At 46.0% G+C, this 16,087-nt stretch overlaps 2 protein-coding genes and 7 long non-coding RNA genes across 12 annotated transcripts; 4 read left to right on the plus strand and 5 right to left on the minus strand.

The window, feature by feature from the left end:
• Positions 1 to 28: 28 nt before the first annotated feature.
• Positions 29 to 4,822, plus strand: LOC136187781 (RNA-binding protein 26-like). 2 transcript variants are annotated; one of them, XM_065975799.1, is made up of 18 exons: positions 29 to 223; positions 281 to 399; positions 474 to 748; positions 1,192 to 1,702; positions 1,770 to 1,940; positions 1,999 to 2,142; positions 2,200 to 2,510; positions 2,574 to 2,720; positions 2,775 to 2,972; positions 3,025 to 3,054; positions 3,109 to 3,183; positions 3,233 to 3,298; positions 3,350 to 3,502; positions 3,555 to 3,584; positions 3,705 to 3,830; positions 3,917 to 4,006; positions 4,057 to 4,233; positions 4,352 to 4,822. In XM_065975799.1, exons 1-18 carry the CDS (start codon positions 165 to 167, stop codon positions 4,460 to 4,462), a joined length of 2,793 nt encoding a protein of 930 aa, XP_065831871.1. In that variant the 5' UTR covers positions 29 to 164; the 3' UTR covers positions 4,463 to 4,822. The 2 variants fall into 2 exon arrangements, with proteins under 2 accessions (XP_065831871.1, XP_065832512.1); XM_065976440.1 differs by having other exon boundaries at positions 1,791 to 1,940.
• LOC136193414 (uncharacterized) lies at positions 4,624 to 6,295 on the plus strand. Its single transcript, XM_065982663.1, has 9 exons — positions 4,624 to 4,918; positions 5,060 to 5,157; positions 5,206 to 5,265; positions 5,325 to 5,381; positions 5,437 to 5,553; positions 5,621 to 5,662; positions 5,718 to 5,741; positions 5,792 to 6,020; positions 6,074 to 6,295. Exons 1-8 carry the CDS (start codon positions 4,624 to 4,626, stop codon positions 6,017 to 6,019), a joined length of 921 nt encoding a protein of 306 aa, XP_065838735.1. The 3' UTR covers position 6,020; positions 6,074 to 6,295.
• Positions 6,296 to 7,572: 1,277 nt separating this feature from the next.
• LOC136186107 (uncharacterized) lies at positions 7,573 to 8,577 on the minus strand. Its single transcript, XR_010669658.1, has 2 exons — positions 7,949 to 8,577; positions 7,573 to 7,898 (listed from the first exon to the last, which is right to left on the minus strand). It is a non-coding gene; the product is annotated as an uncharacterized lncRNA (long non-coding RNA).
• Positions 8,578 to 8,766: 189 nt separating this feature from the next.
• LOC136190215 (uncharacterized) lies at positions 8,767 to 10,405 on the plus strand. Of its 3 annotated transcripts, XR_010670522.1 has the most exons (8): positions 8,767 to 8,848; positions 8,894 to 9,099; positions 9,149 to 9,214; positions 9,265 to 9,367; positions 9,429 to 9,557; positions 9,633 to 9,722; positions 9,773 to 9,946; positions 10,066 to 10,405. It is a non-coding gene; the product is annotated as an uncharacterized lncRNA (long non-coding RNA). The 3 variants fall into 3 exon arrangements; XR_010670521.1 differs by having other exon boundaries at positions 8,794 to 9,099; XR_010670525.1 differs by having other exon boundaries at positions 8,794 to 9,099; positions 9,154 to 9,214.
• A 192-nt stretch (positions 10,406 to 10,597) lies between these two features.
• Positions 10,598 to 12,269, plus strand: LOC136190235 (uncharacterized). Its single transcript, XR_010670528.1, has 2 exons — positions 10,598 to 11,308; positions 11,362 to 12,269. It is a non-coding gene; the product is annotated as an uncharacterized lncRNA (long non-coding RNA).
• Positions 11,189 to 12,396, minus strand: LOC136190229 (uncharacterized). The gene is made up of 4 exons (XR_010670526.1): positions 12,069 to 12,396; positions 11,845 to 11,960; positions 11,741 to 11,797; positions 11,189 to 11,684 (listed from the first exon to the last, which is right to left on the minus strand). It is a non-coding gene; the product is annotated as an uncharacterized lncRNA (long non-coding RNA).
• A 610-nt stretch (positions 12,397 to 13,006) lies between these two features.
• LOC136187048 (uncharacterized) lies at positions 13,007 to 13,822 on the minus strand. Its single transcript, XR_010669826.1, has 4 exons — positions 13,694 to 13,822; positions 13,570 to 13,616; positions 13,491 to 13,517; positions 13,007 to 13,389 (listed from the first exon to the last, which is right to left on the minus strand). It is a non-coding gene; the product is annotated as an uncharacterized lncRNA (long non-coding RNA).
• A 144-nt stretch (positions 13,823 to 13,966) lies between these two features.
• Positions 13,967 to 14,701, minus strand: LOC136188401 (uncharacterized). The gene is made up of 4 exons (XR_010670213.1): positions 14,624 to 14,701; positions 14,507 to 14,568; positions 14,400 to 14,438; positions 13,967 to 14,336 (listed from the first exon to the last, which is right to left on the minus strand). It is a non-coding gene; the product is annotated as an uncharacterized lncRNA (long non-coding RNA).
• Positions 14,702 to 14,963: 262 nt separating this feature from the next.
• On the minus strand, positions 14,964 to 15,782 carry LOC136187661 (uncharacterized). Its single transcript, XR_010669933.1, has 4 exons — positions 15,644 to 15,782; positions 15,538 to 15,590; positions 15,428 to 15,484; positions 14,964 to 15,375 (listed from the first exon to the last, which is right to left on the minus strand). It is a non-coding gene; the product is annotated as an uncharacterized lncRNA (long non-coding RNA).
• Between the last annotated feature and the right edge of the window lie 305 nt (positions 15,783 to 16,087).

Genomic DNA, 16,087 nt, shown 5'->3' on the forward strand with positions numbered 1-16,087 from the left:
CGTTCCCGTATTATAGGCGTGCGCACCGAGTCAGCCAGAAGAATCAGCACGTCGATTTTTATCCATCGTTTCACCTCTGAAACCAAACCGCGTACACGCGAATCGCTAACAACCAACCCCACGAACCAGCGCGGAAAACCCAACCGGGGGGCCCCCGAACAGAGATGAACATAAAGAGCGTCGAATCGCTCAAAACGTGGCTTAGCGCCAAGCTCGAGCCAATGTGAGAACGAAAAACACGAGCGACCGAAGCGAACTAACCACCGCGCGTCCATTCTAGATGCGACGCCGATCCGGCAGCGCTCGCCAAATACGTTCTCGCTCTCCTCAAGAAAAACAAATCGGACGAACAGCTCAAAGAACTGTGCATCGATCAACTCGAAGTATTTCTATCGAACGGTAAGAGGGGGAAGCCCGCGCGACGAAATAGAAAAGGGAAAAAGGTCCCTCCCTCCCCTCCCTCTCTCACTTAGAAACGAATCGCTTCGTCGAAAAACTCTTCGACGCTCTCGCGACGGAATCGTATATGATCGAAGCGACGCTGCCGTCTGTCGCCGCCGCTACGTTGACGACCGATCATTCGACGAAGGAGAGATCCGGCCGATTGTTCGTCGAGACGGGTCGTTCGAAGCGAATGTTGTCGCCGCCGCCGCCGCCGCCCTTGCACGTCGCCTCGTCGTCGTCGCTCGTGGCGACGTCGTTGCCGAGAGATCGTCGCGTGTCGGAGGATTTTTCTCGACAAGATTCGGTGAGTGGAGAGAGAGATTTAGTAAGAGAGGGAGTCTAGAGATATGAGAATTGACAGAGTGTACTAAGAAGGCCTAGAGCTAGAGACATGATTGCTAATTCATTAGGCAATGAGGCAATAGGGGATTGACAGTGTACAAGAAACGAGTGAATGGCAATAGGCCAATCACATACATAATAGCATCATAATCTTGACCCTGATCTAAACCGTAGGGTCTGTCTTTGTTGATACTTTATTCCAAAGTTTAGCTATTAGTGTTGCTACGCAGAACTAGAGGAATAATTCATTAGGCAATAGATAGTGAAAACAAAGTAGGACATAAGACTCTTATATTAGACTGAAACCCTGTAAGACTAGAGGTACAGTAATAGGACCAAAGAGCCCATATAGATGACTGAGATAGGAAGAGAGAGTCTCTAACTATTTTCCCCCCTATTATCTAGATTATTGACGATGATGATCGCGATTTTAAACGGACGAAACGCGCGTCGGATCGCGACAGTCCGCGCCGCCGTTCGCCGCCGCCGCCGCCGTCGCGTTCCCGTCGACCGACGTCGCCGATTTCCACCATATCGACAATCAATTCGAGATCGCGCAACTGGGATCGCGATCGACATTCGTACGGACGACGAAATCGCGGCGGCGACGACGACGTGCGACGTCGACGGCACTTCGCCTACGACGACGACGATCGGCGACCGGGTCGCTACGACGACAAGGATCATCACCATCATCATCACCATGGAAGCGGCGGCGGAGGAGGAGGCGGCGCCAGCGGCGGAGAAGGACCGCGAAGTATTCACGGAAGTGTCCACGAACGCCTTGGACCTCGATCCGACGGCGGCGGCGGATTTCGCGAGGAGTCGAACTTGGTGTCGGTTGTCACGACGGCGACGTTGGATGACGAGGACAAGAAGGAGGAGGACGTGAAGGGAAAGTGTCGCGATTACGAAGGTATAGTCGCATTTTTAGTCAGGGAGAGAGAAAACGAGTCAATGGAGGCGTACGTCCGGGGTTCTAGAGAAGGGTTTCTGTGTTCAAGGCGATCAGTGTCTCTACGAGCATGGCAACGCCGTCGTCATGGAAGACGGCTCGCACAGTAGCAATCGTACGAGAGGCGGATTCTTGCCGCCGAGACGGCCCATGCTACCCATGATGAATCCAATACATCCAGGCATGATGCGGAGACACGGTACATATAAAGAATCTTAATTAATTTAGTTGATTTTATATTGATAATTCTGTTTTAGGCGATCAGTTCTCCGCCAATGGCTATAATCCCGAAGCGCCGTCGTTTGACGGACAGCAATTACCGCCGCCGTTGCCGCCGTGGCGTCATCCTATGATGCCGATGCCGCCGATGCCGGGCGGCTTCGGACCGCGATTTGGTCCGCGTAAGTTTTACGAGGAAATTGCTAGAGAGCGAATTGGCTTGAGATTAGGGCGTCTAGGAGGGTTCATGGGCCCCTATCACGTGCCAGGGGGACCTCATTTCGATCGAAAGAGGCCGCGAGAGCAGAGAGGCGATCGAGACGGAGCCAAGATAGTTGCGACGGAACGCGACGTGTCGGCTGTCGGCGGCTCCCAGTCGCGACAGAGCAAGGAAGACGCCGGAAAGAGCGGCGGCGGCGGCGACGACGAGAGAACAGACAAGCAGAAATTGACGTCAACGTTACTGTTGAAAAAAGTGCCAAATCACTTGAACAACATATCGAAATTGAACGGATACTTTCAAAGATTCGGAACGATAGTGAATATGCAAGTAAGAAGAAGAAGAACCAGCCATAGGAGCCAATAGCTAGATAAACGTTTTTTTTTTGTCTAGGTTGGAGTTCTGAGTGATCCGGAATCGGCTCTCATTCAATTCGCGTCGCACGCCGGCGCGAAACGGGCGCACGATTGCCCAGAAGCGGTCTTCAACAATCGCTTCATCAAAGTCTTCTGGTACAAAGACGAAATGGGAACGGGATCGGTACGTACATCACATACAATCATTTGACCCTCTCTCATATATTAATCTCTCTAGATACAAAGTGTTGCGCCAACGCGAGGTGGGCCCAAATCCGGAGGCCTCTCATTGAGGGGTGGTGCCAAGGTGGCGCCTATCAAACTGCAGGCGCAGAGTGCTTCGGATGACGCCGGCGAAACGTCGCCTGCGAAGCCAAGCGGCGCTTCTCCGAGGACTCTTCCCTCACCTGGATCACTGTCTCTAAATAAAATCAAGGTAAGAAGGCTAATGTAAATTGTTCTATAAATAAATCAATTGTTTTTTGTAGCCTGTTGCTAGTAGTCCCAAGCCCAGGAAGGTGTGGTGTTTTCACTGGGAGCTTATTGTCTATCTACGCGAGTTTCTTACGTAGGAGGTAATGCAGAAGAATTTGGAGTTGCAAAAGCAGAAGCAGGCGTTGATGGCAAAGCAGTTAGAACAGCAGAAAGTAAGACAAAAAGTTCAATAATCCACTAAATCGTAACGCGAATATGTAGCGACTCATTTCAATGCTGGAAACAAACAAGAAAATGTCTCGCGAAGACAAACTACAAGTAATGCAGGTCAGTAAATTAGAAGAAAAAAGGGCATTTGATTAAAATCTTCCGCCCCAGACCCTGAAGAGTCTTTCGGCGAGTATCTCGTCGCTCAAGGACTCCGTTGCGAGTGGAACTGAAGCGGCGTTCAAACAGGCGACATTGGCTCAGACTCCAAAGCAAACGGCGGCGGCGGCGACGGCGGCGACACCCGAAGGCAGTCAAGATCAAGTAAGAAAAAAGAAATGGAATCCATTTCTAATAAGAATAATCATATTTTCAGCTGGATTCGTCAACGGCTGGAAATTCGGGGGTAATGATAATATAGAAGAGAGTAGTTTCGTGGATGCTTTGCCTTTTTAAAATTTTAATTTCTGTGTTCCGTGCACGTGTTCTTTGCATCCAAAAGATGTGTTTTTCTTCCCCCCTTTAGGAGGTAAGCGGTGGTGGTGGCGGTGGACTCGACGTCAGTCCCAAGACGTTCGAAAGGCAACAACGTCAAATTCTCGTTACTGGGTTCAGCGAGGGAAGCGCCGACGATCTTACTGAGCACATTTCTGTACGAAGATGCCGCGTGTCGAAAAGAAAACCTTGGAATTTCAATTTCCTCTTTCCTTTTCCTTCCTTCCCTCCTCCCCCCTGCAGGACTTTGCCGCTATAGAAAATATTCTCGTAGCCGATAGCGACGATTCTTCGTTTCTGATCACGTTCAAGAGCCGAAGAGATGCGGAGATAGTGAGCGAAGCGTTAATCTCATATTCTTCTCGCTACGCGATTTTCCTTAGGTGATGGCTCACGGTGGAGTTTACAAGGCAAAGCCCATATCTATGGAATGGTTCAAAGGCCAGCGCAAGCAAGAACAGAGTGCCGATAACGGTTCGCCGCCGCCGCCGCCGGCTCCCCAAGATGCGGAGCCCTCGCCCAAGGCACCCGAATCCGTCGAAAATGAAAATGAATACTTGGTTCGTTATAACCCATAGCCTATTTCTTCCAATTTAAAATAAAAAATAAAACAAGAGAGAAATATAAACTGGGGAGTCTCTCTATTAAAAATAGTGATGTCATGTGATTTTTCGTTAGGACCCTGACGTCAGAATTGAGGAGGAGGAGGAGGACGGTGTCGAGTTGGCGTTCGAAGGAGATGAGGAAGACGAGGAGGATGAGGGCAGTCGATCTTGGAGAGGTCGGTGATTTACGGCTGACTACGGTATTTTTTAAAAGACACGTGTATTCGTTATGTTGCGCTCTGCACTTGTCCTTTCGCGATAGAATATGTGTTTTGGGGATAGTCTAAGCCTTTCTTTGGGCACTTTGGACTGCTTAGGAAAGAGGTTTGTGTATGTAAACGCGTGATGTTTGTCTCTTTGGTGGGAAAATGTGAATGTGATGGGGATATATCTGCCCAATGGGTAGAGTCAGTTCGTTATGATGAGAGGGGTGAAGAAGGGAGACAAAAAAAGGGAGATAAAAAAAGCGAAAGGGAAAATATAAAAATGCACATCCCTCTTAAAAGGAAAAAACGGAACACATTAAATAAAGTTTTTAAACTAATTTCTGTGTTGGACAGTTACGTCGTTCGTTACGTCAGATCACGTGTTGCCTGCACGCCACGTGTCTCTCCACACATGTTGCCTCGTTTGCTTTTCGGTACGGACAGACGTTTCTTGAGGAGCTGATCTTTTCTTCTTTATTCTTGACTAACAAACGTTCTGGGGCTCCCTTTATCGTACACCCGAGCGATCGACGCCTCTCCAGGCTGCGATTCTGAGTACTTAGGTTCTTTTATAGGACGCTCGCTCTCTGAAAAAGATGAAGAAATTGCGTACCTGAAAAAGAGGATTGCGCAGTTGGAAGGAGAGTTATCGGAGGAAAAAATAAAGAATACGGTGAAGGAGATCAAAAAGAGTGCTGAGAATAATCATGATTGGATGTAGGAAACTCACAGAACATTGCGAGGTCTTGAGAAAGAGGTGGATGAACTTCGATCTCTAACGGTGAAGCAAAAAATTTCTTCGAGAAAATTTAATTAATCATGTTGATGAATGTCATTCAGCGCAAAGACAATGAGATTAATGACCTGAAACTTGCCGTTCTGAAGGAGGAAGTAAAGGTGTTGAAATTGTTGTTGTGATGATATTAATAATTATGAGAACGGAATAATTTAGGGAATAAACGCAGTTTTATTGGAAATGGAAAATGAGGAACTGAAATTGGCAGCGCAGAAGGCAGAGAAACTGATGATGAACAAGGAAAAAATTTTGATACAGAATGAAATAATATCGGTAACGTTTAAAACAATTAAGTAATTAATTAATTAAATAGGAAGAAATTGAGATAACCTGTGTTTAGATGAAAACGAAACAAATTTCTGATTTAGAAGATACTACAAAGGTACAGTTATGTCACTGTCCATATCAATCAAGTAATGCTGAGCTGAATGATTTAGTCGAAGGATAATCAATTTGCAATGGTAAAGGGGTTTTTTATATGCATAACTTTTTGTATGCACTTTTTTGTCAGCTGAAAAAGGAACTACTCAAAGCCAAAGGCACTTTGACCTCATGTGGGGTGCTTGAGTTTTTCCTTGACCAAATAAGAGCCCAAGGAAAACTGGGATCTGAGGTCTCCTATTCATCCATAGCTCGCCAAGTTCCTCATTTGGCAACAACTCTTTGTCACATTGCACATTCTCATAATTGGGCTCTCACATTGAATTCAATTGTGGCATCGTGTCAGCAAAAAAAATGATGTATCGTCTTCAGTTGAAGATGAACTGGATACGTTGTATTCAGATTTATTTAGGAGGATCCACAGCCATCCTTTCGGCAAGGAAGTTATTTTTGAAAAATCTTGTTTCACTCCTGTACAGCTGAGCATCCTTAGCGAAATTCATGGCAAATTTGGTATACAAGTGACAGTCGAATGACATGTAACAGGCTTCAGTTGGTTTGCTTACTTTTCTCTTGGGTTAGTAAAGTTGTTTCTTTCTCTCTTATCATCAATGACAATCGACCTGATTCCTAATCAATCCCCACCAAGAGTCACGTTATATCAGTTTAGAACCTCCTCATTCGCTCTATTGCTATCTTCAATGATGTTTTCCACATGACAGCGGCGGAGAGATCGAAACAAAGTATATTTTTTATTTTTAGGAACTAACGTCAATAGGTCACGTGTTGCCTGCACGTGTCTAGTCTCTACACAGCTGCGTCGTTGGTTTCTCGGTACGAATAGACATCTGTTGAGAGGCTGATCTTTTCTTCTTTACTTTTTGGCTCTTTTTGACCAACAAACGTTCTGGGGCTCCCTTTACTGGCACCGCGCTCCTATCACCCGAGCGACGCGTTCCCTAGGCCGCCCCAGCGACTAAGGCTGTGCTTGCTAGGAACTCAGACCGATTCTTCTTCCTACAGTTCTTTTGTTACGCTTTAGGAGATTCGGAGCGTGTGCTCCGCGAAGGGCTTGCGTCGTATGTGACAAAGAGGATTGCGCAGTTTGAAGAAACAACTACGAAAATGGAAGGAGAGATATCGGAGGAGAACAGAAAGGCTACGGTGAAGGAGATAAAAAAAGGGAGCTGAGAGTAATAGATAAGAGGACACAGCGTCACAATCATTCCATGGTTGCAGACTCTTCTTAATTAATTAAAAATCCAAATCGTTCATTTGCGAAATAGGAAATCAATGATTCGGTTCTATACAGTATCTATATAGGTCTAATACGGAGGTAGTCCTATTCTATAATTACAGACTTCTTATATGACGAAGATTATTGGATGACCTCTTTCGATTTTTGATTTGTATCCTCTCAACGAGAAATGGCGCAGCATTTGGCTTTTCCAATTTATAAGCTAAGAATCCGAAGTTGGATCTAAATCAGACTTTTAATTTTAACATTCATATATAAATCTGTCAAGTGTATGAATCGGAAAAGGGTGAATCGCTTATTTTCATGCAACGGCTCCTCTTGACTAGTAGTAGTACACAAATATAAAGGCATGTGGCAAATTGACAAAGTTCAAGTACTGAAGTAAATAGTCTAGAAGTGATTGTCTAGGAATGATAGGAATCCGAAAGAACGACTTTGTGACGACGACTGCCTTCCTCTCCTTCAAACTCACTCTTCACCATTCTCTTTATCGCCGGAGATCCTTTCTCCGTCTATCGCTCTTTTCCGGCTTTTTTTTGAGAAAAGAGGCACTTCGTCGCTGTTAATCCGGGTTTGGAGACACCGACGCGGAGCGATAAAATCGAACACCGATCGCGTTTACTTCGCGAAACAGCGCTGACGAGCCATTACCATAGAGTCTTACAACAGTTTTATTTGATACAAAAAAGAAAAAGCGCTGCATGCACTCGATCGCTCGCAAACTCCTTCCAGTCGTTCCTTCTTCGATTTGATAGTTTCGTCTTCGTTTTCTTGAGCCTTCTCGTCTATATTTCCACCTAAAAACATCCCGTCGTTCTGTCGTCGATTTCTTGAGCTCTTTCGTTCTCGTTTCCGCCGAAAAAAGAAGAAGATTCGTTTTCTTGAGCCTTTTCGTCCACATTTCGCCCTAAAAAAACAAGAAGATTTGTCTCTGTCATTCCGTCTTCGATTTCTCAAGCTCTCTCCTTCACGCTTCCACCTAGAAAAAAAGAAAAAAATTAGTATCTGTCAAAAAATAGTTGTACGTACCTTTTTGCTGCGTCCGTATTCGCGCTATCCAGGCTACACCGCGCGGAGGTTCGAACGCTTCGTAGCCCAAGGCAGCCACCGCAAAAGCAATGGCCACCCGTTCCAAAAATTTTCGGGCGAGCCACGACGTCATCAGCCACCCCACCGGTACCCGCCTGGATGAGAGACGGCCCCTAATACCGTAGTCCCCCGGCGCGGTGGTACCAAAAAACCCTTCGGTATGTGTTCCTGAGAAGAACCGGGGCTACTGGAAGTGGAGAGCGGCCGACCACCGTTTGTAGGAGTCGACAGTAAAGACAGTGCATGCCGGAATCGAAGTCTCCTGGGTCGGATTATCTTTGGTCTAATCGCGCTGTCGGGTGAGAAAAGTGCCGGCAACCAGGCCGCTTGCAACACCCCCTCTGGGCCGTACTCACTCGAGCCTAGCGTGAGTCGTGCCCATTAGCGACAATAAGACCGCAGTAATCGCGAATCCCAGTGCGTAGACCGAGGCCGAAGCCCCCCATCGCCCTGCCTACAGGCTCCGGCACGGCGTTATACCGTGGGCCACGCTGAGTCAACTATCCAGACTTGCCTTTTGCCAAATCTCCCGGGTCGATCCGTCAAGGACGAGACGCAGATTGCTCCGCGACCCATCCACCCTCAGCCGCAACTGAAGAAAATTGGGGGCGCGTTCTGCTTATATACCATGGCCCCGCCCATCGCTCTGATTGGCTTGCTGGTTTCCGCTCTTCGTGCCCATTGGCTCTTTCGAAAGAAGGTGTCAAAAGGCAAACCGGTTTCGATTCCGGTTTGACGAAATATTGCGTAACGATTTCGGTTAGAGGCGACAGATATCGCACCTGCATCGAACAAGATGGCGAAGAAAACGTGGCCGCGACGAAACGAAATCGCTGTTAAGTACGTCTTTTCGTTGTTTTTCGCCGCTCATTTCGTCGCACGAAGATACGGGCGTCCGATTCACGTGATACGGAATGATCGATGGGGAAGAAGTTCGTTTCGAGGCCATTCTCGACCGAATTCGAACGAAACGCGGCGTCTACTACAATTAATCTGCAGAGAAGTAGGAGCGCAACTCGTCGTTCGCTTGGAAAATCGAAGGAGAACGTCGAATTGCTTTCCTAGCGCCTCGAGCGAACTTTCCGAGCTAAGTAAGGCCTACAACGCTCTTTTTTCTGTAAGGCGAATGCAGTTTTGTAGTCTAGACGCGTTCGAACGTCTCGGTTCAGCGGAAAAGGCAGTCGTTTCGAAAAGAGAGCGAAATTCGTATGAAACGTGTTAGAATATTAGGAAAGGGGGTCACTTTTGCATTTTAGACGATTCGATTTCAGTCCGACGTAACACTTGGAAATTTTCAGCCCAAAAGGAATCAAGAAAAGAATTTTTAATTAATTAATTAATTAATTAATTAATTAACCAGTACGAAATCCTAGTATAGAGTCTCTTTTTCGAACCCCTCTTTCGAACTCGTTCTTTTTAGGAGGTAAGCGGTAGTGGTGGTGGTGGTGGACTCAACGTCAGTCCCAAGACGTTCGAGGGGCAACAACGTCAAATTCTCGTGACTGGGTTCAGCGAGGGAAGCGCCGACGATCTTACTGAGCACATTTCTGTACGAAGATGCCGCGTGTCGAAAAGAAAACCTTGGAATTTCAATTTCCTCTTTCCTTTTCCTTCCTTCCCTCAGGACTTTGCCGCTATAGAGAATATTCTCGTAGCCGATAGTGACGATTCTTCGTTTCTGATCACGTTCAAGAGCCGAAGAGATGCGGAGATAGTGAGCGAAGCGTTAATCTCGTATTCTTCTCGCTACGCGATTTTCCTTAGGTGATGGCTCACGGTGGAGTTTACAAGGCAAAGCCCATATCTATGGAATGGTTCAAAGGCCAACGCAAGCAAGAACAGAGTGCCGATAACGGCTCGCCGCCGCCGCCGGCTCCCCAAGATGCGGAGCCCTCGCCCAAGGCACCTGAATCCGTCGAAAATGAAAATGAATACTTGGTTCGTTATAACCCATAGCCTATTTCTTCCAATTAAAAATTAAAAATAAAGCAAGAGAGAAATATAAACTGGGGAGTCTCTCTATTAACAAATTGTGATGCCATGTGATTTTTCGTTAGGACCCTGACGTCAGAATTGAGGAGGAGGAGGAGGACGGTGTCGAGTTGGCGTTCGAAGGAGATGAGGAAGACGAGGAGGATGAGGGCAGTCAGTCTTGGAGAGGTCGGTGATTTACGGCCGACTGCGGTATTTTTTAAAAGACACGTGTATTCATTATCTTGCACTCTGCACTTGTCCTTTTCGCGATAGAATATGTGTTTTGGGGATAGTCTAAGCCTTTCTTTGGGCACTTTGGACTGCTTAGGAAAGAGGTTTGTGTATGTAAACGCGTGATGTTTGTCTCTTTGGTGGGAAAATGTGAATGTGATGGGGATATATCTGCCCAATGGGTAGAGTCAATTCGTTATGATGAGAGGGGTGAAGGGAGACAAAAAAAGGGAGATAAAAAAGCGAAAGGGAAAAATATAAAAATGCACATCCCTCTTAAAAGGAAAAAACTGAACACATTAAATAAAGTTTTTTAAACTAATTTCTGTGTTGCAAGAGTCGCGTATGTCAGGTCACGTGTTGCCTGCTTCACTATCACGTGCCTCTCTACACCCTCTACACAGCGTCGTTTGCTTTTCGGTACACGGACAGACGTCTTTTGAAGAGCTGATCTTTTCTTCTGTATTCGTGGGCTCTTTTGACCAACAAAGGTTCTGGGGCTCCCTTTATCGGATCGCGGAACCTCGCTCAACCCATGGATGCTAGAAGAGATAACATAGCATAGCATCCATGATAGAATACGGTGAAGGAGATAAAAAAAAGGGTGCTGATCATGTTTGGATTCAGGAGACTCACAGAACATTAGGGCTTGAGAAAGAACGTAAGTCCTCCTCCGGTTGTGAAGGCAACTATGGTATTGTAAATTAATTGTAAATGTATGCTACTTTACAGTGTTTAAAAGTTCAGTAGGCAAAAATTGCACTATCATCATCGTCAACGAGACAGGGATGACTCAAAAACGGGAAACCGAAAGGAATCGTGTGCAGCGAAACCTGATGTTGGTAGTTTAGCTGGCTGGCATCATCCATGCTGAAACGTACAGCACTCTTCATCTGTTGCTGGCACAAGAAGGCCTCCAGCAGTTTAATTGCCTAACAGTCCTGAAATGAAAAGGAAGTCATTAGTCATTGAGACCACCATCACGATAAATATCATTCCAGAGCATCTGCGTTAGAGAGAAGTTCTCTCTTATACAGATCCACACGATTCAAGTGCAAAAACACGGCGAACGAGCGTGCATCATAGCAAAAGCAAGTAAAGATTAGTATCATGTAATAGACAGACAGCAAGTACTATAGTCAGTTTAGTTCAGAAACAAACACAAAGCAAGTCACGTCACAGCGGCTGGTTGTCACTTAGTAGGCAGCGCCACAAGCGATCCACGTAACGCCCATGCCGTGGATACGTGAACCGGACCACGGACTGATAGCGAGAGTGAATCCGGTAAGCGTGACATTACTTGTCCATGTTTCCACTTTCAGGATGGTTTTGTCACTTGCATCAAGGTAAGCAAAGCTAGTTTGAACGTTTGGGACGAACACGAAAGGATATTCAAATGTTATTTCTTTCCGAAACGTGGAACACGTTACGGTTGTAAAATAACAGTTTTTTATTTCCCTTCCCATTTCGCCTGCAGGCAACGACGAAACATACCAAGCTGCACTGTTTGACTGGTAGCGGACTTACATCTATAGTTTGAGTTGCCTGAGAGGGTGTCCTTGCTTGAAGCGTTAACAGGAGCGCCTAGTGTTTATGTGAACAAGAAGGATTATTAGCAACGTATCAGTAACCAGCATGAGCCTGAGCCTTTTGACGATAATAATGACGGGGAGAGTAGTGGTGATGATGGTGGTGATGGTGGTGATGGTGGTGATGGTGAATTTCGCCGGCCTCGGAAATAACGTCTCTAGGAATAAATCGGGAAAGTTAATTATGATCCTTGTATTTAATTAGTCATTTTTCATAGGCGCGGAGACACCAACTTTTGTGAAATGTTTTGCGTCAGGACACTTACTGTGATTGCGCTTGCACAGCTAGCAGTGTACTAGCCATAAAGATAAACAGATACGCTTTGGCTTCCATGAATGCAGTTCGCGTCTTTTTTGCAGATAAAGTTCTCTCTTTCTTCGTTGCTGTCGTACGCTGAACTGATGCTCGCTACGAGTGTGTGAGAGCTTAGTTAAGCTTTATAATCACAAAAATTATCATAAGCGTAGGCAGTGCTGCACGACTCCGCAAACAATCTCGGACGCCTTTGAGTGTCTGCCAAATACGTTTGCATCTACGATTAGCCGGCCGTCACGGCAGCACAGTCTATACAAAGGTCTTTGTGGAAATGTTGCATCCTCAATATTGTGATCTTAGAATGGGCTCAAATATGACTCCGGAGACCAGTAATAGCGCGTCAGATGTTGCTTAGTTTCCGCCACCCTCCGACGCGCTTGCGGCACTCTCACCGCGGGTGACTCCTCGTGAATGCATTAGGGAGCAGATGTCACTAGTCACTACATGAAACGAATGCATCTCCAGTCCGAGAACTTGGAAGCTTTCACTCACAAGCAACCGTTAGGCAACAAACCAAACAATGGTCTTATTGCGGAAGAGTCAGGTGACTCCTGAGCCAAACCGCGTCAGCAGTTATATAATTAGAATTAGACGCTTCCGCCACCGCTTGCACGACCACCGTCTCTTACTCTCACTAGAGATGTTGCGGACTGATACCGCCCGTACGTATGGAATGAAAAAGTATTTGATTGAACTTGACAGCTGGCAAGCTCAGAATTAGTAGAATGTCATTGTTAGTGTTCAAGCAATTTTGCCGTGGCAGGAAAAAAGCGAAGCTCACTTACGAAAAGCCGATCAAATTTACAGTAGCAGCCTTGCAAGTCTGACCAGTTCTAAGCTAGAATCGAAGACTCGTCCTACTAGTCGAGCGAAAGCGTCTGACGAAGATGCAGACCCATTTTTTTAGAACACCACTTCATATGCTCACAATGAAACGACAGACGGTTTACAAGTATAAAAATGGCACTTAGTCACAAAAAGTCAAGACAGTGACTGCATGCCGCAGGCCATCCAAACGCCGCCCATCTGCCGAGTTACTGGCCGGTTTCCGGGGCGAATGGGAACATGTAGAAGGAGGGTAAAGTTGGTGTTGGTGATAGAGGTAGGTGTGGCTTCCAGGTTGGGATTTACTTGGCCTCGTGTGATCAACACAAACGAATTAATGGCTGTCATTATCGTTGGCACGCTCACAAAAGGTCTTGGAAAAGTAACAAGTCTCGTATAATTCCAAACCTGACCTTCAATTCCTTGGACGTGTGTTCCCACGTAGCCTAAACACAAAAGTACTTGCCTAAGTATTGGGATACCCTAGCAATCGGCTGTGTATAGCGTGGTCCTTGCTACAAGTCGCTTTAGCATATAGCCTACTTACAGCGATACTGAGTGTTTGTTGTCATCTCTAGAAATAACGAAAGTTAACGTCTATTAAATTAGAAGGAGCTGTACCCTACCTGAGGTGTAGTTGGTGTCTTGATGCCGGATTTCGTCAAGGAGATCCCTAAGAAAGATACAGTGTGGCCGTTTGAACGACAAATAAAGCTCGTGCTGGGAAGGAGCAGAGGGTGTAACACGTACGTTTCTTCCCCTGAATTTGAATATGCTAGCACTACTAGAAGGATGCAAACCAAACGATTTAGGAGAGAAGAAGCTGTGCCAGTCATTTTTGGGCTCGGAGTGCTGAGAGACCGACGATCAAGTTCCTTTGCTATCAAATGGCGTCAGGTGTCTTTCACCCGTCTCTAAAACATACCACCGCAAAATTTTGCATAACATTATTTCTTCCCGTCATTAGCATGCGTGGGATTTCTTCCATTATTTGCAGACCACAAGTACGTGCCCAAAAAAGACTCCAATTCGTCGTCCGTCAGCTGGACTCCGAACATCTATTTCACAGTCACACAGAAAAAGACAACAAAGAGCGGCATGATCACATGCACTAGTTAAACTGCAATTTGTCCACAAGCAGTCCAAAAAGCGCCTATAGCGAAGTCAGGAGTGGCTGGGTATCTTGTGATCCAAAAACTAATGCCAATCCTGTTGATGTTTCGACTTTGTATATCTACGCTCAGTCCAGCTCTCACAGTAGGGAGCAAGTCGAACCAGTTCAAGCCTACGATCACATCTGGAGTGCTTGCAAATGGAGTAGGAAAGCGGACTTGATTTAGTATCGATTCGCAAAGCTGCGGACGACAGTAGTAATGAACTTCTCCCGTCTGGCCTATGAACAGTCGAAGAAGTCTAACTTAGCTCGTGACGCTTATTCAGTGGCGATTTTTCTTACAGGCGAAGGTGGTGGTTGTAGTAACGTTGGAAGCACTGGCTAAAACGTGAATAAAAAAGACAATTTCGATGGCTGTTGATTTTACATGTATAGTTAGTATAATATACCTTCTACTTCAAATTCCTTGGCCTGAGAATGACTGTGAGAAGTTTGGCTAACGATCGTGTGTCTGTAAAAAGGCGACCGGTGAAGCATGGCTCTTGCTTTTAGATGTGTTGGTTTACTTTGTGAACAGCATGAAAAGAACGAGGAAAAAAGCTGTAGCCATAGCGGTCACCAAGTTGATTAATTGTCGTCAGACGTTGCTCTGTTTCGCTCTACTAGGTGCATTACCTTGAAATGGAGATGCATGATTAGCATACGAAACCGCAGTGCCCGCCTCGGCGTGGGATGACGTGGGATTCATTTGGGAGATGCTTCACAGAATTCTTTTTCTAAGCTATATATTTGGTCAGTAAGCGGAACTACACAAGGCAGGCATAATTTCTAGTGCAACGAAAGTCGGTTGCACTACGTATTCACTTGTGCTCTTGTGTTCTTCCCTCTATGCGTAGGGAACGAATCCAACGTTTCATCAGTTTTAATGCCACAACCGCGCTGTGCGGTCACACACAAATACATGCACTGATCAGTTACGAAGACAAGTAGCATCAGTCAAATACGCGACCACAGGCAGTCCAAGAAGCGGTCATACCTATGACGTTTTGCCTGCCTTGAAGGTAGGTGTCATTAGCAAGATTTGGCTCGTATTCTGGGCTCCAAGATCCCATGTGCAAAATAAACTGAGTCCGAGTGATGTTTATGGCCCTTGTTCGCATCACAAAACCGCCGGGAGGAGCGTGATTATCTATGTTAAACCATCTAATGCCTGTAGAAACTGTAGGAGTAGACTTGAAGGCAGTTGGAAACACCTTCGTTAGATTCAGCGTTGGGCAAATGAGTGGACTACAGTTTCTCCCGTCGATTCCCATTTGACCTGACACGATTAGCTAACATTTGAGTGAAGCAGTATTCAAGTTCTAACTTACAGCGATATTTGGTTCCGCCTGGAGTCCATACTCTGGTGTTGCTCTGAATCTCTACATCTACATTGTTTTTCTGGATTAGCCAAGACAAATATTCAGTTTGGGTATTGTACCTCCTGTAGTTTTAGAGCTTTCGCCGCTCTGAATGTCGTTAGAGGGCACATTTCTGAATTAACATTTAGTCAGATCGAACGTCATTATAAACTGTATTCAACTTGCCTTTCTAGTCCCGTTACGGTACAAACGAAGAGAATCAACAAAACTCTTTTCATCGCCATTCTGAGTGCGCAGTACACTGGAGCGGTCTCAATGGGCTCTGTCTGCCAATCGTCAGCTGTTCAAGTTCTCTACTCTCCAGCACACGCTGTTTGTTATAAGCGCGACATTAACATAATTTTTTATTAGAGATGAAGTTAGCTTCCTCGCCTCCCACTTGTGTCCATCACACTCACTAATTAATTTAGAAACGGATGGTTCTTTGAGAGCAGACTTGACGCAACCATAAATGACGTCAGCTCCCGCTCGTGCACATGAAAATTGGCGCGCTCTCCCGTGCGCGTGCGTCAAAAAAGTTGTCTCGGATAGATCTCGTCATGCTGCGTCGTTGGCTTCTCGGTCGATCTTTTTTTTACTCGATCTTGTCCGAGTTCCGACCAACAAACG

Source organism: Oscarella lobularis, chromosome 1 (assembly GCF_947507565.1).
Source record: "Oscarella lobularis chromosome 1, ooOscLobu1.1, whole genome shotgun sequence".
Taxonomy (NCBI): Eukaryota; Metazoa; Porifera; class Homoscleromorpha; order Homosclerophorida; family Oscarellidae; genus Oscarella; species Oscarella lobularis.